The sequence below is a fragment of the Rutilus rutilus genome (genome assembly GCF_951802725.1).
Source record: "Rutilus rutilus genome assembly, chromosome: 17".
Lineage (NCBI taxonomy): Eukaryota > Metazoa > Chordata > Actinopteri > Cypriniformes > Leuciscidae > Rutilus > Rutilus rutilus.
In genome coordinates this window covers 29,512,063-29,536,473 of record NC_140230.1, presented here as the reverse complement: position 1 = coordinate 29,536,473, position 24,411 = coordinate 29,512,063, and the positions used below count along the sequence as shown (strand labels likewise).

At 36.8% G+C, this 24,411-nt stretch overlaps 2 protein-coding genes across 7 annotated transcripts; one reads left to right on the top strand and one right to left on the bottom strand.

Annotated features, from left to right (window-relative positions):
* Positions 1-695: 695 nt before the first annotated feature.
* mtdhb (metadherin b) lies at positions 696-8,844 on the bottom strand. Of its 3 annotated transcripts, XM_084385282.1 has the most exons (14): positions 8,331-8,817; positions 7,946-8,035; positions 7,757-7,841; positions 5,607-5,816; positions 5,459-5,512; positions 5,205-5,375; positions 4,463-4,501; positions 4,218-4,280; positions 4,021-4,142; positions 2,642-2,752; positions 2,471-2,560; positions 2,309-2,390; positions 1,428-1,535; positions 696-1,012 (listed from the first exon to the last, which is right to left on the bottom strand). In XM_084385282.1, the coding sequence occupies exons 1-13, from the start codon at positions 8,664-8,666 to the stop codon at positions 1,465-1,467; spliced, it is 1,524 nt and encodes a 507-aa protein (XP_084241408.1). In that variant the 5' UTR covers positions 8,667-8,817; the 3' UTR covers positions 696-1,012; positions 1,428-1,464. The 3 variants fall into 3 exon arrangements, with proteins under 3 accessions (XP_084241408.1, XP_084241407.1, XP_084241409.1); XM_084385281.1 differs by having other exon boundaries at positions 696-1,535; positions 8,331-8,844; XM_084385283.1 differs by lacking the exon at positions 4,463-4,501 and having other exon boundaries at positions 8,331-8,844.
* Positions 8,845-8,863: 19 nt separating this feature from the next.
* On the top strand, positions 8,864-24,112 carry cep85 (centrosomal protein 85). 4 transcript variants are annotated; one of them, XM_084385278.1, is made up of 14 exons: positions 8,864-8,881; positions 9,937-9,992; positions 10,783-10,908; positions 14,143-14,867; positions 15,830-15,960; positions 16,048-16,165; positions 16,257-16,442; positions 16,548-16,700; positions 17,830-17,984; positions 18,122-18,239; positions 18,404-18,454; positions 19,538-19,645; positions 19,739-19,970; positions 22,479-24,112. In XM_084385278.1, the coding sequence occupies exons 2-14, from the start codon at positions 9,953-9,955 to the stop codon at positions 22,643-22,645; spliced, it is 2,310 nt and encodes a 769-aa protein (XP_084241404.1). In that variant the 5' UTR covers positions 8,864-8,881; positions 9,937-9,952; the 3' UTR covers positions 22,646-24,112. The 4 variants fall into 4 exon arrangements, with proteins under 4 accessions (XP_084241404.1, XP_084241403.1, XP_084241406.1 ...); XM_084385277.1 differs by lacking the exon at positions 8,864-8,881 and adding an exon at positions 9,131-9,376; XM_084385280.1 differs by lacking the exon at positions 8,864-8,881 and adding an exon at positions 9,140-9,376 and having other exon boundaries at positions 10,786-10,908.
* Positions 24,113-24,411: the final 299 nt, after the last annotated feature.

Genomic DNA, 24,411 nt, shown 5'->3' with positions numbered 1-24,411 from the left:
ACCACTATAAACATACATTGAACCTTTACCATTTAACATGAACAAAAACTAGCAAACAATACTTCTACAGCATTTATTCTTCTTAAACTCAGCATTAAATAAAAAAATTCAGCCTATTTTGTAAATGTATGTTATTGTGAGAGATTCATCCTTCATTCGTTCACTTTTGTCCTTGTAATATTTAAACAAATCAAGGATTAATCCACTCTGCTGACATATGCGGGATTCTCCAATCATTGTCCGCTTAAACGCAGCCGCTTCACAATCGACAGCAAACTCACATTTATTTTTTAATTTCAACGCCCACATCTCAAAATCCAATCAACAACTGATGAATAAAACCAGGACCCCATCCTAATTTTTTTCCTTCGATAATCGTCACAATGTCTCATTATTAACTAACATTAACAAAGATTAATAAGTGCTGTAAAAAAAAATATATATTGCTCATAGTTAGCGAATGTATTGATGTAAATTAACAAATGAGACCTTATTGTAAAGTTACCCATATTTTAAAGAATGTTTTTATTGTTTTTGTCCATACAGTTGAAGTCAGTGGTGCACAATACAACACTGGAGTCTCATCTTTCAAAATATCTTCTTGTGCGTTTCATAGAAGTTTGGGATGACACAATGTTCATTTTTGAGTGAAAATGACAAATTTAAAACCGAATAATCAGACATTAACACAGCTGTGCAAAGAAACGCTTTAATCTGCAATACTCGTTAAACATGACTTATATTAACCAATAAATACGAAAGAGGAAACCGCATGCAGCTGACAGATCGTTGCTGCCATCTTGCACAACACAAGTTAAGGCATTAAAATTTTCCTGACACTGCTGTACCTGGTGTAACATTGATCACAAAAAACCCGGCCGACGTCACTACTACTTCACCAAAGCGTACAGTAAGAAGTTGTTTGTCTGATAATAGCATCATCTATTCGTGCTCACCAGCAGCAAGTCTCTCAGAGTTCGGTACGGTATGGCTTGATTTCTTGCTTTTCCTCCTAACGACAGAAAAACAAAACAGCGCGGCTAAATTAGTGCACTCTAATCCGCCATAGTGTTTCATGAATGAAAGATGAGACAACGCTCTCATGTAACAGCTCAATGATCTATAGGTTTCTGTGCGTAATCTTAAGTGTTCTTGATTCGTCCCTAGTGCTTCATGAGGATCACCAGGATCTTCTTACAAAAACATTTTGCTGCAAATACAAATCATTTCAAATTTACTGTATAATTAGCAATTAACATAAAAAAAAAAGAAACTAATCTGAAGTGTCCCTTCACGTGACGGGTAACGTTACAGTACATTGTCTAGATATACCTAATGGGATGTGGGCACTAGGATGGGATTCACAACACAGTGGATTAAGGGTATCAAAAAACGAGTCACTCGGGAAGTATGAAATTCTGTACAACCCCAAGATTGCATATGTTGTCATCTCTTCCGTACTCTTCATGTCTCTCTTCTAGCCTTCTTCTTTTTGACTGGTGGTTTCGGGGACTCCCGGCTGTCATCTGTTTTTTCTGGTGGAGAAGAGATAGTGTTTTGCAAACCTTTAAAGTTCCCCAATTATGCTTTTTTTGGAAATTACTTTTCATTTTGTGTGTAATATAGCTGTTTGTGAATGTAAAAGTGCAGAGTTATTGTCTCCCGAAACAAAGAACCGATTCTGAACTGCCTGAAAGTCGTCGGTAATTCCAGTCTCACTTCCTGCATGAATCAACGTAACCTAATTTGCATAACGCCAGCCTGTGGTTTTCATTGGCTACCACCAACAACGTCTAACTTTGACCCGCCCTCAAACACTGTAGTTGCAGCTGAGGCCTGGAAGAGTTTGGTTTGACATGTCGCGAAGACGCTTTTTTAAGCAAAAGGAAATTTACTCCGTATGCACTTCCAAAGGATGAGGACTCGGGCTCGAATTGATATGGTAAAACTGCCACCATCATTACTGTTTGAAGCCTCCAGAGCGGAAATTCAGATATGGTAATGAGCGTTCTGTTTCCGACATGTGCTGTAAGCGGTAGACCAATCACAACAGACTGGGCCATCTGACCAATCAGAGCAGAGCAGGCTCTCAGAAATGAGGGGTTTAGAGAGATTGAATTCTACAGTTTCAGACAATGACAAAACAGGTGATTCTACTATGTATATTATAAGAAAATTCAAATGTTTTTTGACCTTGGATGCATCTAAACCAATTGTAGGAGACCTTCAAAACAAAATTAGGAACCTTAAAAATAGCACAATTGGGGCACTTTAAACTTAAACGCTTTTATATGGTGGTTGAACGTACTTTGTGTTGGTACAGGAGTGGATTTGTCAGCCGGCTCGGGTCCGCTCGTTCTCTGTTGCGTCTGTACCGGAGCTGACGGTGGCTGTGAAGATGATGTCAGCTTTAGGAGCTAGTTTTTGTTGCTAATAGCCAGATGAATGTTAAAAAACAAAGAGTTCTCACCCCTGCTGTGGCAGCTGAGACGTTTCCCGTCACGCTCTGTGCCTGTGCCGGTGCCGGTGTGCTCGTGTCTCTCTCTGCCTTCATCTGCGACTGAATATGATACAGATTTTCTGCATTAGGTTTGAAGTAACAGTTCAGTCCTTTGTGAATAATTTCTGGAAACATCCTCACCGGAGCAGAAGGTCCAGCATCTTCCACTTTCTTCTTCTTCTTTTTCTTCTTCTTAGCTTTAACGCTACCAGGGGCGCCCGCTTCGTCTTTATCTTTCTCGTCATCAGACTCCTGTAATGAAAAAAATTAATGAAGCCTTGCTTCAACTTCTTGGTTATAGGGATGCGAATTGTCAGGATTTACTTAAATTTTTATTCTATTAACGATTCTTTAACCATACTATTTTAACAATGCTTTTTCAAAGTACCATTTATTACAACAAAACTGGGCAACACTTTCCAATAAAGTCCCAGTAGTTCATTTTAGCAATACATTTGTTAGGTTTGTTCATTAGTTAACTACCTTAGTTAACATGAACTAAGAATGACCAATACTTCTTCAGCATTTATTCATTTTAGTTAATATTAATCTCAATATTTACTAATACGTTATTAAAATCAAAGGTTGTATTTGTTAACATTAGTTAATGCATTGTGAACTAACATGAACAAACAATGATAAGCTGTATTTTTATTAACTAATATTAACAAATATTAATAAATACTATAACAAATGTATTGTTCATGTTAGTTAATACTATATAATATGTAAAAACTAATGAACCTTATTGTAAAGTGTTACCCAGTATTTAAAAACTGTTCCTTGTTCAAGTTAGTTAAGGTCCATCCAATACTTTAACTCTAGCTTTTAATAATATATTAGTAAATGCTGAAATCTAAATGCTTTAGAAGTATTTTACATTGTTAGTTTGTGTTAACTAATGGAACTTTATTGTAAAGCATACTCAAAACGGTTTATCTTTAATGCATTTATTTGAAGTCGGGATTATAGAGATTCATTTGTGAGTCATTTTGACTGATTCATTAAAAGAACCGACTCATAAGAGTCATTAGTAACCCCAAGGATTCCCTATTTTTTTTAAAACATTTTTTCCCCTTTGATCTAAAATATTTTCTATTACCCCTTCAGATTTCAATGTAATATTTCAACCCATTCGCATGTCCTTTGATATCGGTTTATAGTCACATGACATGCAGGTAAACAAATAAAATATTTTTTAATAGGTTTAATAAATACCTTATTTATTTGACTTTTTTTTGTGATATAATTATTAGCTTTATCAAGTCACAAGCCCCCTGCAGTTTGTAATAAAACTATGTTTGTTTGTAGTGTGAAAAATTTCTATTTGCAACAGCAGTCTTTCTCTCTCTCATCACCATCAATATTTCTAAAATGTAGAAACCGATTCTGATCAAAACCCAGATCAGAAACTGATTTCGATTCCTTCTCGTTATTAATTCAGAGAGGTAAAAATGAAGTTTGTTTCCACAGGCCTACAGCTGCACAACGAACTGACCTGTGCCACTTCCAGGACTGACCTGTGCCACTTCTGGGACCGGCGGCTCCAGCGGTAGGGTGCTCACGGGCTGTTGCTCAACATAGTTCCCCCACTCCTCTGATGGAGCGTTCCAGTCACACGATGGATCTGCAGATGTGCTTTCTTAGGAACACAACAGCAACTCTTAGTAAGTCTGTGACTCTGTATATGTGAATGAAAGCATGTATAGATTCTTACTTATTCCAGACCACTCGTCATCAACTGGTACAGGAGGATGAGCACTCCAACTCAGGTCAGGGACTGTAAACAGAGTAAACACGTTTTTAATTTTTTGGATGTAGTTATTTTTATATGCGACAGATCATGGTGAAACTGGAGATACTGTACATGATTAAGTGGTACAGAGAAACAGCTCCTGGCTGAATATGAGCAGAGCTACAGTTGAGTTTAGTTACGCATTTATTTCATAAGTTTGTAATTACCAGCAGTCAATCCACTGAATGAAACAATGGTCCATGAGCCTGTATTAAGAATAAAAAATAAACAAATTAATCTACGTGCATTTTACATTCAGTGTATACACAAAGAAGTATCTTATGCTCACAAAATAATTGTAATATTGTGAAATATTATTATATATTAAAAGAATGGTTTTCTATGTTAATATATTTTAAAAAATGTAATTTATTGTGATGCAAAGCTGAATTTTCAGCATCATTACTCCAGTCTTCAGTGTCACATGATCCTTCAGAAATCATTTTCTGATATGCTACTTAAAAAACATTTCTTATTATCATCAATGTTGAAAACAGTTGTGCTGCTTAATATCTTTGTGGAAACCATGATAATTTTTAGGATTCATTCTTGAATGGAAACTTCATTAGCACAGCATTTATTTGAAATAGAATTATTTTGTACCATTTTAAATGTTTTTACTATCATTTTTGATTAGTATTAATTAAGGAATTAATTCATTTAAAGTATTAATAAACCAACTCACTGGTGTTCATAAAAAGTTTTCATTGACTGAGTTAATAGAGAAGACATTAAGATAAATGTGATTGACAAGTTTCAAGTCAGATTCACACCATGCATCTCCTGCATGAGCACCAAGGCTCAACCAGTCCATAATTTTATAAGACACATACAATAAGTGATATAATAAGACAAAACATGCCCTTCTCGTGAAGAAATTGTGATTCCTGAAACTTTTTTTCTCAGTACCTTCCATATCTTGGGACCAGACAGAGGGTTCACTAGTCTGACGCTCAGTCGGGACAGTCATGCTGGTCCAGCTCTCTGCCTGAACACTGGCCATCTGAGAAGGAAGCTGCAGGCCCACATCACTCAAGCCAGAACCATTAACAGCCAGCCCTTCCTCCCAACATGGTGTCACTACCATGATCAATATAAGCATAAACAAACAAATAAGTCTATCTATATTTCACATTATAATCTGTTAACATTTGATTCATTACCTTGAGGAACGACAGTATCTCGTACAAAACTTGCTTCAATTTCAGGTGGGTCAACTAAAATGTTGGGGGAAAAATTGTTTTGTTTCAACCATTATATATTCACAACTGTAATGTACCATAACAAATTATAAACAGTGATCATATATACCTTCCACTTCTCTTTGGACTGGAGGTGTAGAAACAGCGGTGGTGATGTTGGTTTCTTGTTCTTCTGGGGTGGTTTGGACCTGCTCCATTGTACTAATATCAGTCAAAGCTGCTGCTGCTGCTACTGGGCTGCCTGACCCATCACCTGGAGCCTTGTCCTTCCGCTTCAGTTGTCGTTTCTCACGGTTACTGACCTTGGTCTCCCAGGTACCTGACAGATACAATTACAATGACAAACATGTTCCAACCATTATGCAAATAAAATTCAAGTTCTGAGCCACAAGAATTTATTAGGCAAATAACTTCTGTGAACTATTATTTTATTTATAATATATAATATACACACACACACACACACACACACACACACACACAAAAATACATACATTCTTGGAATATTTAGCATACAATTCTTGACTCTTGCATTGTCAATACAAGATCTTGGCAAGAGGTGCATCAATGTTTGGTCAATATCTTGTATTGCCAATGCAAGAGTCCAGCACTCTGTAAAGTCTCCTCCAGCATGTCCCAAAGACTTTCATTGAATTTAAGGTCTGGACTCAGAGGTGCCAATTCATGTGTGAAAATGATTCTTCATGCTCCTCCCAACCATTCTTTCACAATTTGAGCCTGATAAATCTTGACATTGTCATCTTTGAATATAACCATGATGTGTCTTGTTCCTGCATGGTTGTTTAAGAAATGAAAAGTTACACACTCCATCAGTTAGGGTTAGAAGAACTGTTACCAAAGTGTGAGTGAGTGTGTGTGTGTGTGTGTGTGTGTGTATATATGAAGAGTTCAGATGCAAAAGCCTCTAAGTGCCGTCTGAAATTTTCTTCTAGAATGATCATTTTTATCAAGCTCGTATATTTCAGTTCAATAATTTCACTTAAATGACAATTAATAGGTCATTTTCATTGCCATTTAAGTGAAATTACTGACCTTAAATATACGAGCTTGATAAAAATGATCATTCTAGAAGAAAATTTCAGATGGCACTTAGAGGCTTTTGCATCTGAACTCTTCATATACACACAGTACAGGCCAAATGTTTTTGAAATAAGTTTCTTCTGCTCTTCAAGCCTGCATTTATTTGATCAAAAATACAGAAACAAATTATAATATTGTGATATATGATTACAATTTAAAATAATTGGTTTTCAATTTATTATACTTTAAAATATCATTTATTTCTGTGATGCAAAGCTGAATTTTCAGGATCATTACTCCAGTCTTCAGTGTCACATGTGACATCCAGTCTATCACATGATCCTTTAGAAATTATTCTAATATGATGATTCATTATCAAAGTCGGAAACAGTTCTGCTGCTTAATATTTTTTCATAACCTGTGATACTTTTTTAGGATACTTTGATGAATAAAAAGTAAAACAATAAATAAATAAAAAAAACAAATGTTTTAAAAATAGAAATCTTTTGTAACAACAATATACACTACTGGTCAGTAATTTGGGGTCAGTAATTTTTTTTCTTTCTTTTTTTTGAAATAAATCAATACTTTTATTCAGCAAGGATGTGTTAAATTGATAAAAAGTGATAGTAAAGAAGATTTATATTATTAGAAAATATATTTTTTTATTTTGAATAAATGCTGTTCTTTTTAAACTTTTATTCATCAAATATATTAGGCAGCAGAACTGTTTCCAACACTCATAATGAATCAGAATATTAGAATGATTTCTAAAGGATCATGTGATAGACTGGATGTCACATGTGACACTGAAGACTGGAGTAATGATGCTGAAAATTCAGCTTTGCATCACAGAAATAAATGATAATTGAAAGTATAATAAATTGAAAACCAATTATTTGAAATTGTAATAATATATCACAATATTATTTTTTTCTGTATTTTTGATCAAATAAATGCAGGCTTGATGAGCAGAAGAAACTTATTTCAAAAACATTAAAAATAGTAGTGTTTCCAAACTTTTGGCCTGTACTGTATGTATATATATATATATATATATATATATATATATATATATATATATATATATATATATAAATAACATTATGGATGTAGGCTTACAAATAAAAATATCCATAATTAGCCATTGATCTATCTAATAAATCACTTATTTTGTACAACCTTTGTACTATTTATTTCATATTAATCAAAATATACCTTCATCAGGTTCTTTGCCGTCAACAGACATAGAAGATTTTTTCTCTTTAGCAGGAGGCTTTGGCTTTTTCTTATTCTTCTTTGCCTAAAACCATCAGAATAAATAAATGACAGCATTTTCATTTTTGTCCGAACTATCCCTTTAAACCTAAATGTCAAAGTAAATGACACAATGCATATCATTATGACCTTGTCAGTCTTCACCCCTGGTAGTTCTTGATCGTCCAGCACTTTGGCATCTTCCTGCGGTTCAACAGCAAGTCCATTTCTCTGGGCCTTCTGTGAAACATTTATTTTAAAATAAAACACAATGGGATAGTAATACATGTAAAAGTTACTACTGATTATGCCAATTGAAAGCTGTTTTTAATAGAATTTGGATGCCTGAATGTCAGTTAGTGGTGTTTTAAACGTGAATGACTAATGAATCGTTTGAGTAAATGATTCATTTCGCTTGTCTCCACCAATAGGCGTAACGATACAACCTGCACTAAACGAATCAGACGAATCTTTTTGGTACCGATTCAAAAGAAACGAGTCAGTAACCCCTCCCCCTGGCCTAAACGAAGCAAACCTTTTCAGCATTCTTCTTTCTGTTCCTTCTCTTGGGCTCATCTGCCTTCTTCACCGGCTGCCCTGGACCGGTGTTTTCGGCGGTGTCTCCGGTCTCTGTACCTGTAAGCCTTTTAGAGAAACCACGACAGACCGATACCCATAAAATGATCAAGAAAACCAGTCCGACCCAAGCTGTTAAAAGGAGCAGCCATGGAGCGCACAGATCAGGATTCAAGCCCAAGTCTATTCCCAGCTCAGACTTCAGATAGACGAGGCCGGTCGACAGGGTTTCTCTGACATATCCCGTTATCTGCTCCACATGCTGTGAAGCGATCTCTTGCCAGTCCGGTGCCATTGCAATCTATTGTACGGGCACCGGCGTGCAATCATTCACAAAAACAATATTTTGAGATAATTACACGGGAATAAACGTTGCTTTGCCAGTTTGCCACCAGCGTGCCACCGATTACTGCTGCTATTGCTGCTTCTGTTCAATGAAGGTGCATGAACTGAGTTGCAGACAAGCTCCCCTTATTGGGCTGGAGTGCTTACTGTGTTTTCCAACCAGGGGTGAGCTATGTGTACCCCAGAGCAGGGTTTTCCAAACTTTTTTTTATGCCAGGGCCCCCAAAATATGGCGTATTGTTAGTTGGAACCCCCTCCTAATATGAAATCGAATATTTTAATATGGCATTGTCTCGCGAATAACTCACAAAAAAAAAAAAAAAAAAATTCGTAATAAAAGCAGATGTGTGTCTGGTTTGCGCACCTGCAGCTCACGAAGAAAGCGACAGGGGGCGCTTGTGGTCTCAGCCTGCCACGCGAGCCAAACGCAGAGGAAGAATTAGAATAACGGTTGAAAAAAGAGTCGCGAGTTTCAGTGGCTCCACTGTCGGCGGGTATTTGAAGCTCGAGGCCGCTTTTAGTTTTGCTGCTTTGTGTCGTTGTTGTTGACTTTAGCATCCAATCAGCGTGTCTCATGTGATGAAGCTTATTATTGTCCCTCTGGGCTGTGTTCGCGTCATTGTTAACTTTAGTAAAGACCCTTTCAGCCCGTGAGTCAAGGTACGTGGAGTTGTTTACTTTTTACCGACCTTTTAAACTCTTTACGTTTGCTAACTTGGTTATCTGTGCGATGTGTTAATGTGTTTGTTTGAAGTAGCAACATATGGAGAGGTGGTTTTCAAAGTTATTTAGAACATTTAAATGAGTTTAATGCCCTAATAATCTGGGACTCTTGATAACATTTAACCAAGTTCTCTGTTGGCTTTTTGGTTGTGCTATAACGTTAATATAACGTGCTATTGAACTCTAGGGATATCTTCTGTAAATTAAGAAATGAAGGCACATGTACTAGCTTAAAAAATAGCATGAATATAACGTAGTTAACTTTGACAACTATTCCAGCTCTAAGCTTTGGAAAATATTTTCTGCTTCATGTTTTGCAAAAAAGATATTTTGAAAGAGTTAAGTTAATCAACGAATGATTTTGCGTACTTTTTAAATATATGTGTAAATAAACAGTAGTTCTGGAAAACCACTAGCAGCTACTACTAAAAATTATATTAAGAATAATATTATTATAATGATATTACACTTAATTCACTAATGTATCTGGTCCACAGGTGACTGCCACAAGGAATGACCACTTCACAGAAATACCAGAACCCTAAAATCACAGGTACAGATCTAGGGATGAACTTAAAGGGATAGTTCACCCAAAAATGAAAATTATGTCATTAATTACTCGCCAAACCCGTAAGACTTTCATTCATCTTCAAAACACAAATGAAGATCTTTTTGATGAAATCTAAGAGCTTTCTGTCCCTCCATTGACAGCTACACAACTACTACTTTGACTCTTTAAAAAGTTCATAAAGGGATTTATATGATGAACAGATTGAATTTAGGCTTTTATTCACATATAAACATTCATCAACTCACACATCAGTTGTGGTAAACGGAAGCTCAAGCATGTTCGCTTGACGTGTGAGAACCAATGAGGTTCATTCTCGTGTTACGCAGCACGTTTGAGCTTCAGCAGGAACCAATGAGGTTTCTCGTTGCTTCGAGCAGGTTCGGTTGAGCTTCTGTTAATGTTCGCTGATCAGTGTTTAAATGTAAATAAAAGCCTAAATTAAATCTGTTCATCGTATAAAGTGATCATGTCTCTTCAGAAAATTTTGACTAAACCGCTTAATTCATATGGATTAGTTTTACGATCTCTTTATGAACTTTTTGAAGTGTCAAAGTTTCAGTTACAGTACGTAGCTGTCCATAGAGGGACAGAAATCTCTCAGATTTCATTGAAAATATCATGTGTTCCGAAGATGAACGGAAGTCTTACAGGTTTGGAACGACATGAGGGCGAGTAATTAATGACAGAATTTTCATTTTTGGGTGAACTATCCTTGTCATGTACCTCATAACCATAATAGATTGTCACATAGTGTGGTTATTTTCTGCTCCAGCAGGACACTCTGACACAGAGTGGCTGACACCTGCTGTGTCTGAGAAGTTCCAGAGCCGTTTTGGATGGCGGCCCAGCACAGCGGACAGTGGGGACACGGGACTGGGTACCTCTGACCACACTGAAGGTGAGAACTCTGCGGGTGTTCAGATATTGTCATGTTCATTGACTTGCCTGTTGTGTAATAGACCCGAGTTCACGTGAGCAAGTCCTCATCAGCCCCTTCATTTTAACATTAGTCATGTAATTGAAAAAAATAAAATTAGATTTCCAGGAATTTAACAATGCTTGCGTACCCGTGTACAAGAATAGAAGTTTTGTCACCTTAAGAATTAATATATTGATCTTCAGACATCATGGATCCAAATTGAATTAATTAGTGATTTTTTTTTTTTCTTTTTTTTAATTCCACCGAACAATCATTGGTTTTAAAGAGAACCCTTTTTAATTTACAACAGACATTAACATCCCGCCGGCTGTTTTTAGACTAAGCTGTAATATTCTTAGTCATGGAGATGTGCTCAGAGTTCTGGATCTCCTATGAGATTTGGAGGAGGATATGATATTCCATACCATAGATTCCTCCAGGCGGTGTTGCACTTCCACTGATGGGGGTCTCATTAAGAGGGCCTGACCTGGAGGGCCGAATGGAAACTCTGATCCTGGTCTTGTTTCCTTCTCTCTGCCTCGTTAAGCATGTAATACACAAAGATTAGCTGTACTGAAGACTGAAGAGCTGGTGTTTGTCGATTACCACAGATCTGTACTGAATGTGCAGTGGGTTTAAAAACCTTTCTGTTAATGTATAGCTTATGTTTTACAATATTGTAATCGTGTTGTTTGGCCTGGTGTGATTGTTTATTTTCAGTGATAGGCTGATTATTGGCATAACCATCCCCGATTAACAGAAGTTTTATGCGATTTCCAAAACATAATGACGACATTATTATTTCTGACTCACTTGCTGTAACTTATCATTTTATCCAGGATTACCATTTACATTCATAGGGAAACCTGGAAATATCAGAGAAAGTTTTCTTTCCAGGTCTGGTAAAGTCGTGGAATTTTCTATAGAAGTTATAGACACTGTTTTTTGAAGAGAATTGTTATGCTGCATGTATTTAATCAAAGAGATACAGTAAAAATAGTAATGACGATTTGGTGCTTAATTTTTTTTCGTTCTTTCTTAATTATTATCAGTGTTGAAAACAGTAGTGCTGCTTAAGATTAATTTGTGGAAACTGTGATACATTTTTATTCCGGATATTGATGAATAGAAAGTTCAAAAGAACGGCATTTATTTATATGTGAAGTCTGTACATTCAGTTCAATTTCATGCAGCCTTGCTGAATAAAAAAAAAAAAAAAAAAAATGCACATCTTACTGACCCCAAGCTTTTAGTGCATCAGTCTGAATCAAAAAGATTTTAAAATTGTTATCATAAATGACTGAAAATTCATTATTAGATCCTGTTTTTATCTGTTTTATCTTATTTAGATATTGGTATCAGCTACTGAAAAGCATAAATCCGTCTTTTTTGTTGTCATTATCCTGAAACACCTCTCAGATAGTTCCCATAGAAACAGTAATGATTAACTGCTCAGTCTATTGAGTGTTCATACATACAATTGTGGCACCTAGCAACTAAGTATAACTTATTCTGACACACTAATAAGACGGCTTTTATTTGTTTTTAAAACGGCCAAAACGGTGGCGGCACAAAACTTCTTGGCAGCCGTTTCACTTTAGAGGTTCTAAATATATGGTTGAATGTCTGTGGGCTTCTGTGTTGCGATGGTGACGGCTTTGTTTTGCTCTGGGTGTTTCTTGTAATGGCAAGAAAGCCTCTAAGAATCTTTCGTCGACCCAAATAATTGTTTAAACCTGTCCACACAGCAGATGTTTAAAAGAGACACCCGCAGGGCAGACCCTCCTACTGCTGCCTGCCTCTCGACATCTCCACTTGATTTGTGTGTGTTCATTTAATTGTTGTATTGAGGAACTTGTTTAAATGCACTTCAGAAGTATTACAGTATTAAGGACCATTAGGCATGTATGAGTGTGAGGTGAGCTGTATGGTTAAAGCAGGAGGCCCACACATAGACACCTCACAGCGTAACATGAGAGTGCTCTATAAATACCGCTAACCTTTCTGTGTGTATGCTCTCCTGAACTAACACAGTTGTAGGAGAGAGAACAAACTCTCATAGCAGGTACTCACCTTGCCTGAGCTTGACTTTCATTTTTTGAAGGACGAGTTCTGTCAGACGGAGTGGGCGTGTTTTAAGATCAGTAGTTTGTCTAAACCTCTTACTGAAGATGCACTTGGAGGAGTGTTTTTTTATGCCTTACTGTCCTTCATTGTATGAATATGTTATCATGTTTTGGTATCGCTTTTACTGCTAGCAAGGTGAGTACCATTTAAAAAAAATTTTTGCCAATGGTTTGTTGTTTGTTAGATGTCAAAACTAGCTAGCATTAATTTGTTCTTTTTTGCCAAAATAGAAGGGTTGGCTAATTTAGCAACATACTTTTTGCTGTTATATAATGTCTATATAATTTGTTAAGGATTTATGATTTAACTGTGGAGCAAAATGGAAGAGCTGTCTTTTTATTTTCTTCTTATTTTTTTATTTATTATTTTAATTGATTTTTGACTTCCTTTACATTTTACAGTTCAAATATGACTGACTTTAAGTAATATTCCAGGCTTTCTCCAATTTAGTGTGTGAAACAATGTCTATCAGTGAATAACAAACAGTTATTTAGAAAATAAACATTGAAAACATGCCATTACTCTACAACTGTATAATCATAGACCTTTGGTTAAATATTAACTTTAACAAAAAAAAAAAAGTCATGAAAAATAGTCACATAGATGACTGGTGAAAACGTTTGGTAATGCGCCCAAACAAAATCTTATTGAAAGCAGTTTTAGAGTTTCTTGAGAGTAAATTATGTTTTGAAAAATGTATATTTCATATAAAATTAATATAAAAATGAGAAGTTTTTTTTCTCATAACAATAAACTTAACTTTTTAAAACCTTTGGCAGCATTCTGCCAAGTGTCTTCTTTAAAAAGAGACCAAACTTAAGCATTCAAGATTTATTACAATTTAACTTGGAAATTTCATTTTCAGATCTATGCTCGAAAAGTGAATGGATTATAACTACTGCGTAAATCAAATTTGGTGTCATAAATCCCCATAAAATACAAAATATGAAATAAAAAAAACATTATCAAACTAAAATATAGCACATTAATTTAATTTAAAAAAATGTGACCGCTATACAAAGAACACCAAAGACAGCTTTTTTTATAAATTTTTTTATTTATGTCTTACTCCATTTTCTGTTCTAGACATCTACAGCACTAGCAGCAGTCCATCCTTCCAGCCCATCCGCAGTCAGATCCCCATCCCCACCGCCCATGTCATGCCTTCCACGGCCGGAACTCTGGCCTCTAAGATCAAGCCACATGTTTCTGAAGAAACCCGGGCGTCCTCCAGCTCTTCCAGCTCTAAGTCATCCCTCCCCAAATCTGCATCCTCCCCCAACCTGGAAGCTCAGCACGATGGAAATTTAGAGTTGAATGCAGTCAAGCCTGATTGCCTGAGCCGATATCTCAGCCTAGTAAACGGTCTCGACCACTCGCTCTTCCCCTCTGGAGATCAGACGCGGCTGGATGAAGCCCAGAAATTTGATGTACCTGCCATGGAGCCAACGCTTAATCAGTCGGCTCTGCTCGGGGGCCTTTGCCCTGATGTACGGCAGCAGCTGCAATTGACCGGGCTTGAGGACAATACAGGCTTGCTGGAACAGACTTATAAAGTCCTACCGGAGGCTAGGGCAGGTCTCGCTTGTCCTGTAGACCCATACAGCCAAAGGAACATTCATCCAGGGTCTGGTGCCTCTGGCAGGATGTTCTCCGTACCTCAGGGCCTGCAGACTCAGGCTCTCCTGAGGGACCAGTCCAACACAGGCGCTTATGATCCGTTACTGCAGGAACGCTGTTGTGAGCTGGCCAGCTGGCAGCAGCAGAAGCAGAAACTCGAGAGTCTGCGGCTTCAGGTGGAACAAATGCAGGTTAGAGTTCATCTTGTGTCCTGCTGCGTACATGAAAGGAAAAGGGAACAGTTATGTAATCGTGAATCATCTATCTAAGAAATTAACTCTGTTTAATTCAACACGTGTTCTGAGTCTTATTGTGAATTATAATTCTTCAGTGCATGTGGTTGCAAAAATAGACCGTGTTTGACTTTGTTATATCTTTCATCAATCAGTGTTATTTTAATATTATTTGTATACGTTAGTATTTATAAATTTTTTTGAAGTGTTTTTAATAGTTCTTTTGTTAGTTAACAAACATGTAAAATGTAATGCTCTGCCTCTAAAACAACTTTTCTTTTCTTTATTTACGTAGGCCATGCAGCCAGGGAAAATGTAAATCAATTGCAATTTAGGCTAACAACTAATAACTTGAGATGTAAAATTAGTGTGCCGATACCGGTATCAGATTATTTATAACATTACCTGATAGTTTGGGGTTCTGTTTTTTTTTTCTGCTGTCTTGGTTTTGAATAATTTATAGTTTAAATAATTATCTATAGCATGTTTTACATGTTTATTTAGCTAACAAGATAACTTGATTTATAACAGTTTCTCAGTATTGAATTATTGCAGAGATTGAAAATCCAGTGCTGTTAATATTTCTGACAGTAATAAACTACACATCTAAAATTCAAACTGCTATTAACAAACACTGAAACAAAAAGCACCACATATTATGAGTGTGAATTGCCCTGCTTTCACGCTTCAAATTGCAACTCTGCTGTCAACTTCGTGCCAGAGACATTTTCTTCACTGCATGAGTTTGTAATGGTCCAACAAATTCTTCTTCTTTTGATTGACAGGAAGTATTTTTCTTTTTGTTTAATATTCAGTGTCATTTGGCATTGCTTTAAAGTTAACATAGGTGTCAGTCTAGGGCTTACTGTGTTTTTATGCCTGTTTTAAATAAGAGTTCCTGCTTCACATTTTTATTGCAGTTAATGACTGGAGGAAGTGGACAGTATGCATCTCTGTATCCAGCAACTCCTCACACGGAGAACAGCAAGTGGGATGCTATCATTAAAGCCAACGAGAACTTACTGAAAGAGAAAGAACTTACCATTGAAAGGTAATGCCAAGTTTTCAGTAGTGTCTTATATCCTACAAAGATTGTGAACATCAACTTATGCTAAACGTAGGAACTTGTGCATTGCAGGCAGAAGCAGCAAATGTCTCAGCTGGAACAGCGTCTCAGAGAGAGTGAGCTGCAGGTGCACAGTGCCCTCATGGGACGTGGAGCCCCTTACACCGATGTGTGTCTGTTGAGACTACAGGTTAGCACACATGCATGCACATAGCCTTTTCCTCACTCTATATCAAAACATCTCAGTGAATCGTCTGTCTCTCTGTGTGTGTGTGTGATAGGAAGCCCAGCGGGAAAATGCCTTTTTGCGAGCCCAGTTTGCAGAGCGCAACGACTGCTTTACCAAGGAGAAGCTAGAAGCAGACCGGAGACTGGGCGCAGTGGAAGCAGAAACGCAACGTCTGAACGAGGTCTTGAAAGAGAGCAGTGAAAAACATGCAGAGGAGTTAAAGAAACAAGAGGAGAGGGTGAGCACATCCAAGCTTCTTCATGTGGCCTACCACATATGACCCTGAATCTCATTGAACCTCATGTTTGATTTTACATCGTTGTTGTTGCTCTTTACTACACAGATCCGCAGTCGGGACAAGCACATCAACAGCTTGAAAAAGAAGTGCCAGAAGGAGTCGGAGCAGAACAGAGAAAAACAGCAGCGGATTGAAACACTCGAGCGATATCTGGCTGACCTCCCGACCATGGAAGACTACCAGGCCCAGCACAAAAAGGTACCGCTCTCTCTGATGGTCAGCCAACAAAACAAAAGCCTTTTTTTTTCCTGTGGTCTCAGGAAAAAAACTGCTCATAATGCTCAGCTTGAGATGCTTCTCTTGTGTTTTATTGCCAGACGCCTTTATAGCATCCACTGCACCCATATATCACACATCTGGTCCTATTGTGTTCTTTATCTTAAAATAACATACTCCTTACCCTGCTGACTCACAAAATCCCAGCCCCACTCTGCTTTTTCTCCAAGTCATTGTTTTTGGTTGTGCTTTGTTTGCTAAAGTATTTTTTTAATCTCAAATGCACCAAAACATCTTAGATTTTATTTTTCTGTAAATTAGTTAACCTGTTTGTTTATGCCTTTTTAAATATTTTTATTAACTTGTTTACTTAGTGATTTTTAGCTGATTATTCCCTGTTCTTGCCATTTAAAATAGCCTTAGAACAAATAAATTAATCTATGTTGTTTGCATCAGATGGCAAGGATGAGATTTTATTTTAGTGAGTATCATCCAGTTTCAGAATCTCACATAGAACTTCATTTGGTATTGTACTTTTTTCTTTTTCTTTTTTCTTTTACAATACCATTCAAAGGTTTGGGGTCTGTAATATATTATTTAGTTTTTCAGAAAGAGCGCATCCATTTTGATCAGAGTGACAGTAAAGACATTTGTAATGTTACATTTTTCTAATTTATTTCAAATAAATGCTTTCCTTTTGAAATTCTTAATCAAAGAATCCTGCAAAAAAAGTATCACTAAAGACTGGAGTAATGATGCTGTAAATTCAGCTTTGCCATCACAGGAATAATGATATTTTAAATAGAAAACTGTTATTCTAAATTGCAATATTTCACATTATTTTATTTTTTACTTTATTTCTGATCAAATAAATGCAGCATTAGTGAGCATAAGAGTCTAATTTCAACGACACATTAAAAATTCATACAGACCCCAAACTTTTGAATGGTATATTGTATTTATGTTGTATATTATATTGCTCATTTATCACCTGACTTTTTAGATATTGGTATTGGCATCGGGTATTGAAAGACCCATATCGGTTGACCACTATTTTGAGCAACTGTTGTTCTCAGTTGGTTATAGTGCAGTTATGAATGTTGTGTTGCAGCTAGAGGAGGTAGAGGAGAGGGCAGCTCAGTTGCAGGCCACCGTCGGAGATCTAGAAGTCCAACTGGAGGGGGCCTGCAGTGCTGTGCGCAACAAAGAGACCCAATTGGAAGAACAGAGACGCAAGGAGAGAGAACTACTTACAACAGTCACCAGGTAGGAAAAACCATGCAAACCCATTCAACCATGCACAAAAGACACAATGGATGTTTCAAAACCAGGAGTCTACTGATAAGGTTTTGGAGCATTGCTATGCTAATGTCTAATATTATTTGATTTGCTTGTGCTTTTAGTCTCCAGAACAGAGTACAGGAGAGCCTTGAGGATGGAGTGAGATTGCCCTCTCTTGACATAGAGAAGCTACGAGAAGAAAACACTACCTTGAAAGATGAGCAGCTGCGACTCAAAAAGGTTTTTATTCACAGTAGTTTCTTAAAGGACTTGTTAAACAATAATTGCAGTAACACTTAAAAGAGGTTTGTTAGTAGTGCTGTATCATGGCTCTGTTGATTAATGTGAATGTATGTTCTGTACAAATATATTAAGGTACTATCTTGATGAATTTTTCTTTTAAGGTCATCGAAAAACAACTCAGGATAATGGAGCAGCTTAGCTCACAGATCAGGGTAAAGTTTTATTTTGTTTAACAGGTGCATTTTTGGCACTGCTGCTGTTTACTGGTTCAAGAAACACTGTTCAGAGTATTTTATTACAGCGTTCTGTCTGCATACACTACCATTCAAAAGTTTGGGTTTCGTACTAGGATTTCTTCATGTTTTTGAAAGAAGACACTTTTGCTCACCCTGCTTCACTTATTTGATAAAACAATACAGTAAAAACAGTAATATTGTAAAATAGTATTACTCTTCAAAATAAGTGTTTTCTTTTTTGATATATTTTCAAATGTAATTTATTCCTTTGATGGTAAAGCTGAATTTTGGCCAGTACTCTAGTCTTCAGTGTCACATGATCCTTCAGAAATCATTCTAATATACTGATTTGGTGCTCAAGAAACATTTCTTATCAATGTTGTGCTGCTTCATATTTTTGTGAAAACTGACTTTTCCTCCAGGATTCATTGATGGGAATTTTTAAAGGAACAAATATAAATCTTTTGTAACATTATAAATGTCTTTCACGGTCACTTTTGATCAATTCAATGCTTCTGTCCTGAATAAAAGTATTCATTTCTGTAAAAATACCTTGCTGACCCCAAACCTTTGAAATGGTTGTGCATGTGGCAAATGATATATAAGAACCGTTAAAGGAAAACTGCGTCTTTCTGTTCTAGTATTATTATTTTTTTAAATGGAACTGGTTCTGAATAAGAATTGGTCTTTTTAATCTCAACTTGGAAGACTGTAATTATCTGTAATTTAAGTAAATCCCCATCACTAAGAGCCAGGCATCATATTCTATCTTTAAATCCTCAGCTATGTACTTACAATAGTAACTATGAGGTGAGGAATCTTTACAAACAGCTTCCACAAAGTAGGAGGCTTCTTTTGAAATACCTGATTAAAAAAAAAAAAAAATTTAATGATAGAAAAAAAAAGTCTTAAGTCTATATATTTAACACTTTTTAGAGCATTTTCTAACCCATGTCCATTTACAATGTTAGTCAAACTATTTTGCACCAAAAGCAGTCACAGTTTAGTTTATATTAGCCAAATTTACAACCTTAATAATGTGTGTGTGTGTTGACTTAGACTCTGGAGGAGCAGCTCTCTCAGGAGGACTGCAGTAGTCAGGCCATGCGAGAAGAGGTGGCAGAGAAAGAGGAGAGTCTGCTGCAGTTACGCACTGCTATGAAGGAGGTTAGTTGTTGACCATAATGCATATTCAGCTCTTTGCCTTTGTGTTTTCACAGCACACAGGAGAATTGAGGTGTGCATGTGTTTGTATTTCAGCTTTCAGTGCAGAACCAGGAGCTGATGGAACACAATCTGACACTGCAAGAGCGTCTTCAGGGTGAGGGGCCGCAAGGTGGCCGTGGATTGCTCCCCGTGGGAGCCCGGCTCACCCAGAGGCTGTATGGAGAGATGGCCGCCTGTCTGTGTGACCTCCGCTCCCTCTGCAACGTCCTCACGCAGCGGGCTCAGGGCCACGACCCAAACCTCTCCATGCTGCTCGGCATTGCATGTAAGTGCGCCCTCTGCTGTATTCATGCTGTTACGTTCCCAGTTGGTATTTTCTAGGGGCAAAAGGGAAGTAACCTTTTAAAGCTAAAGGTAACTAATTAACCTACAACAATAAACACAAATAAACAACAGAACTCTTACCTTACTTCCTAGCTAACAAAAACAGGAGAAAATGAGAAAAGAAAATGGCACCCACTCCCTACTGCTCCAACACTCAATAATAGGCAAGCAATTCAAAGCTGTACACTACAGCCACAAGACATTTAAATTGACCTTGGTTTAAGCCCAACACATCAAAGCTGCCACTACAGCCGTAACAACACATTTAAGCTTAACATACACCAACAAGAGCAACACTCTGAGTCTGTAACACCAACAGTCTCAAGCTCTTGGGAGAAGAAATCTCTCACAGTCTCTCTCTCCAGCTCTGCTTAAATACTGGATCCTCTTGCCATTGAGAAACAGCTGGTAGGTCTCATCACCTAGATTAGGACAGGGAGGAGCACAAGAAATTGGACAAAACATACAACAAAACTACAACTCCTAGCAGGCCGTTGCGTCCATTGGCAGCACACACACACACACACTCAAATCAATGAATGACACTTACACATTATAAAACACAAATGCATACGTCCTGGGACGTAACAATGCTATAGAGAAGACTAGGACTCCATCAGATAATGCCTAGATATAATTGAATATATACACCTGCATTTGTAATCTTTTTTTTTTTTAATGGAATAATCCATAATCTCTATATTTGCTTTACAATGGCTTATGAGTTTTTGTTTCTTTGTTCCTTATTTTTCAACAATCTATTTACAATTCAACAAAATAGCCATTATTGTCAATGTTAAAGCTACACAATGTAACATTTGTCCCTCTAGCGGTTAAAAATAAGTCAAGTATATTTGTATAGCGCTTTTCACAATACAGATTGTATCAAAGCAGCTTCACAGTATTAAATTAAAATAATACAACAAGGTTTGTTTCTAGTGGAATTTATTGATTGATAAAATCAGATTAAATATCCCCAGAATATCCCCAACTGAGCAAGCCAAAGGCAACAGTGGCAAGGAACCGAAAAACTCCATCAAATGACCTAATGGTGTCCTAAAACTCCATCAGGTGACCCAATGGAGAAAAAAAAACCTTGGGAGAACCCAGGCTATAAAACTGCATATGCCTTGTGGAACAACATCCTTTTGCTTCTCCTCTGTGCAGATGAATGTGGTTCGAGGCACATGTGTACAGATACACATGGATACAGGATATCTTATAAGAGTAGATAGGCTAATAAAAAAATGTTTTTGTATTTATACAGCTGGCAATTCCCAGAGGCTTTGCTGTTTTTAAATGATTTATGGTCCTTTATTTATTTTTATTTTTATTTTTTTTAAGTCCGTCAAACTTTCAGCTTCACGCTACTTGCACACCATAAAAGCACCACAGTAGTTGGAGCTACTTTTCACTTTGTATGGAAATGATGTGATGCATGTGGTAATGACACATGTATGCAATTATGAGCGAAATCCATACAGATAGCTCGAAAATATAAATCATTATTATTGGTTTATCAAAGTGTAATTGGGTAAAGACATAGTTTGGAGTTTTAAAAAAGTTATATAGTGTAGCTTTAAAGATTGAAATGTTTAATTCAAGAGTTAAAGGGGTGGTATAATGCCCTTTTCACAAGACGTAAAATAAGTCTTTGATGTCCCCAGAGTGTGTATGTTTTAGCTCAAAATACCCCACAGATATTTTAATATCGCATGTTAAAATTGTCACTTTTTGAGGGTGAGCAAAAACGCACCGTTTTTGAATGTCCCTTTAAATGCAAATGAGCTGCTCCTCCCGGCACAGAGGGCAGAGCTTCAACAGCTTCCACTCACACAGACATGCACTGAAAATTTCTAAAGCTTTTAGCCTTTTATGTTCAAACCGGAGTCAGACAAAGATAGAGACTCAAGTAAAGTGACAACATGTAGATAACATTTCTGAATGCTTAGTTGATTATTTTATGTAGCTTATGTGTAGTTATCTTCTAGTCATTGATTAGCATATGCTGTCTTGATGATCTATAAACTGTGTTCTGGGGGCGGGGTTTATGTACATTTTAGGGTTCATGACGTCACTAACTCGGGAGAAATGTTGTGTAGTCCCAACCAGCCATTTGTTGTAGTCCTTAAAAAGTGATTTCTTTAAAAGAAAATATCTCCCTTTGCTTTGAACTTTGAGCGTTGTAACTTTGCAGATGTTGTTTATGCTCAAACAGCAACATTACACACTAACTAAAGTTAGAAAAGTGAAATCATAATCAACCACCCCTTTAAAACAGTAAAATTCTAAATGATCAAGGAATTAAACGAATTTTAAAGGAATTAATGAAAAGAATATTTCATTTTAATTGTTGATAAATTGAAATTTTCATTTTAATGTTGTTGTCTGTGTTGTGGCCGTTATCAGCTGTGACTGACTCCATGTCTGTCTGTCTGTCTGTTTGCAGCAGCTCCCCCTCCAGTTGGAGAGCAGTGGGAGGACTGGTTGAGCCCCGAGGGGCTGCAGAAGAAGCTGCTTGAAGCTCAGCAACTCCGTCGAGACGTCGAGGAACTGAGAACCACAGTCTCTGACCACTATGCTCAGGATATGGGAGAAAACTGCATCACTCAGTGAGCTCGGACAGTACGGCTTGTGCTCAGTGAGGGTAACTGCACATCACGAATGCCTTTAAAGACACTACAATCTCTACCAAAACAAATCTTCTTCACGGAGGACTAACGACACTAAGGACATTGTAATTTTGCAAAACAGAGCGCTATTTTTATACAAAGGTTTCATAAGGTATTTTTCTAAGATTCTGATGACTTTGTGTGCGGTGGAAAGAGAATTAATTAATATAAACCTTTCCATGTATTTGGGAACGCCTGTGATGAAGTTGACAATCAACTGAAAATATCTAATCTCTAACCTGTAGTTTCGAGTGACGCACGGTGGTGTGTAACGAAAGGCCATTAATTAGCATACATTATCTTACAGTAAACACAGCGTGCCATATCAAACACAAATCTAAGGCTATGGAAATATTTGGCCACCTCTGGCTGTTTGAGATCACACATAGATGATCTGTAAAACTTTTGATGTTGTTAAGGTGGTGGATAAACATTCCCTAATATTATATTACAACCAAAGTTCAATATGATCAAAGGCAAACCGGTCAGAACCATTTCAGAGATGTACAGAGCATTATGCAGACCAATAAATAGGGACATTTTAAAGCAAGCCAGGTTTGTAGGCATAATATTAAATTCTGGTTCTCTGTTAAATAAAAAAGTTCTAAGTTCTAAAGTTCTCTTCCTTAAGATACATATAAAGATTCTGTAAACAGTGTTCATGCTCTGTTTAAGTTGATCTCTTAAATAATCATTATTTTCAAAGTTGTCCTGAGAACCTCATTGCATTATTAGGTTCTTTACTGCTGCAAAATTAACACAGACAAAAAATGTTTTAGAATATATATATATTTTTTGGTCATATCATTTAAACGGGTAACATTTGCTTCTGTATGTGTGTTGAGGGGCAGGACCATCTTGCCAGTAAAATAATAGGATACATGAAGTACTTTGTTCTACTCCATATTTACTGTCTGATTTATAATTTTTTTAGTCAGCTATAATAATAGCCACGCCATTGAATCAATACATCAGAGGAAATGAACTGGTGAAGCAAATATTGTATTAATGAATGTCAAACATGGTAACAGGTGCCTTGCATTCAGTGTCATAATCTGTATTAAGTTTTACAGCACAATATACCAATGTAGACACTAACTGTATTTCTCTACTGTAATGTGCGACTGCCAAGGTATTGGGATTCTTTTACAAAAAGGGACCATAAATTGTGGGAAGTATTGCATGATAAATAGTTGTCTTAGGTCCAGAAACATCACTAACAAGTGTGAATATAATTAGACGATGCAGCAGATGTGTTTTCTGTTGTAAGATCTTAATACAAAACCAGCCAGGCAAGCTTTACATGCCAAAAACTTTATAACAACACACTAAATGTCTCTGTTTATAATATATATAAATATTTCTTAATTGTTTCCGTTTTTAGAAATAAAGATTTGTATTTCATATGTAACATTATGTTGAAATGTTTGTTTCCAGTAGCCTATGGATAATGATATTCTGTGAATGTGTCCTAATCTTGAGTATCTGAGCAGTGTCATCTATCATATAATATTATTGTAACGAGGTTTAAAGGCTCAGGGAAGGAGGCGGCGGGAACCGGCGAACGTTCAACATAAACTTTAATGTCAAAATAGATAGACACTACAAAATGAAAGTAAAGCGGCAGCCCCTCATGGACGGCTGCCGCATAGAAACATAATAAAACACAACATAAATGGTCCAGGCCTGGTCCTCTCTTGTCTTGCACTG

Coding starts and splice junctions, on each gene's coding strand:
- mtdhb (XM_084385281.1), bottom strand. CDS start 8,666: ATGGCACCGGACTGGCAAGAGATCGCTTCACAGCATGTGGAGCAGATA. Junction 5,513..5,606: donor AGTCCAAAGAGAAGTGGAAG/GTATATATGATC, acceptor CCAACATTTTAG/TTGACCCACCTGAAATTGAA. Junction 1,536..2,308: donor CACTCCTGTACCAACACAAA/GTACGTTCAACC, acceptor CTTCTCCACCAG/AAAAAACAGATGACAGCCGG.
- cep85 (XM_084385278.1), top strand. CDS start 9,953: ATGACCACTTCACAGAAATACCAGAACCCTAAAATCACAG. Junction 15,961..16,047: donor AAAGAACTTACCATTGAAAG/GTAATGCCAAGT, acceptor TGTGCATTGCAG/GCAGAAGCAGCAAATGTCTC. Junction 19,646..19,738: donor TACGCACTGCTATGAAGGAG/GTTAGTTGTTGA, acceptor TTTGTATTTCAG/CTTTCAGTGCAGAACCAGGA.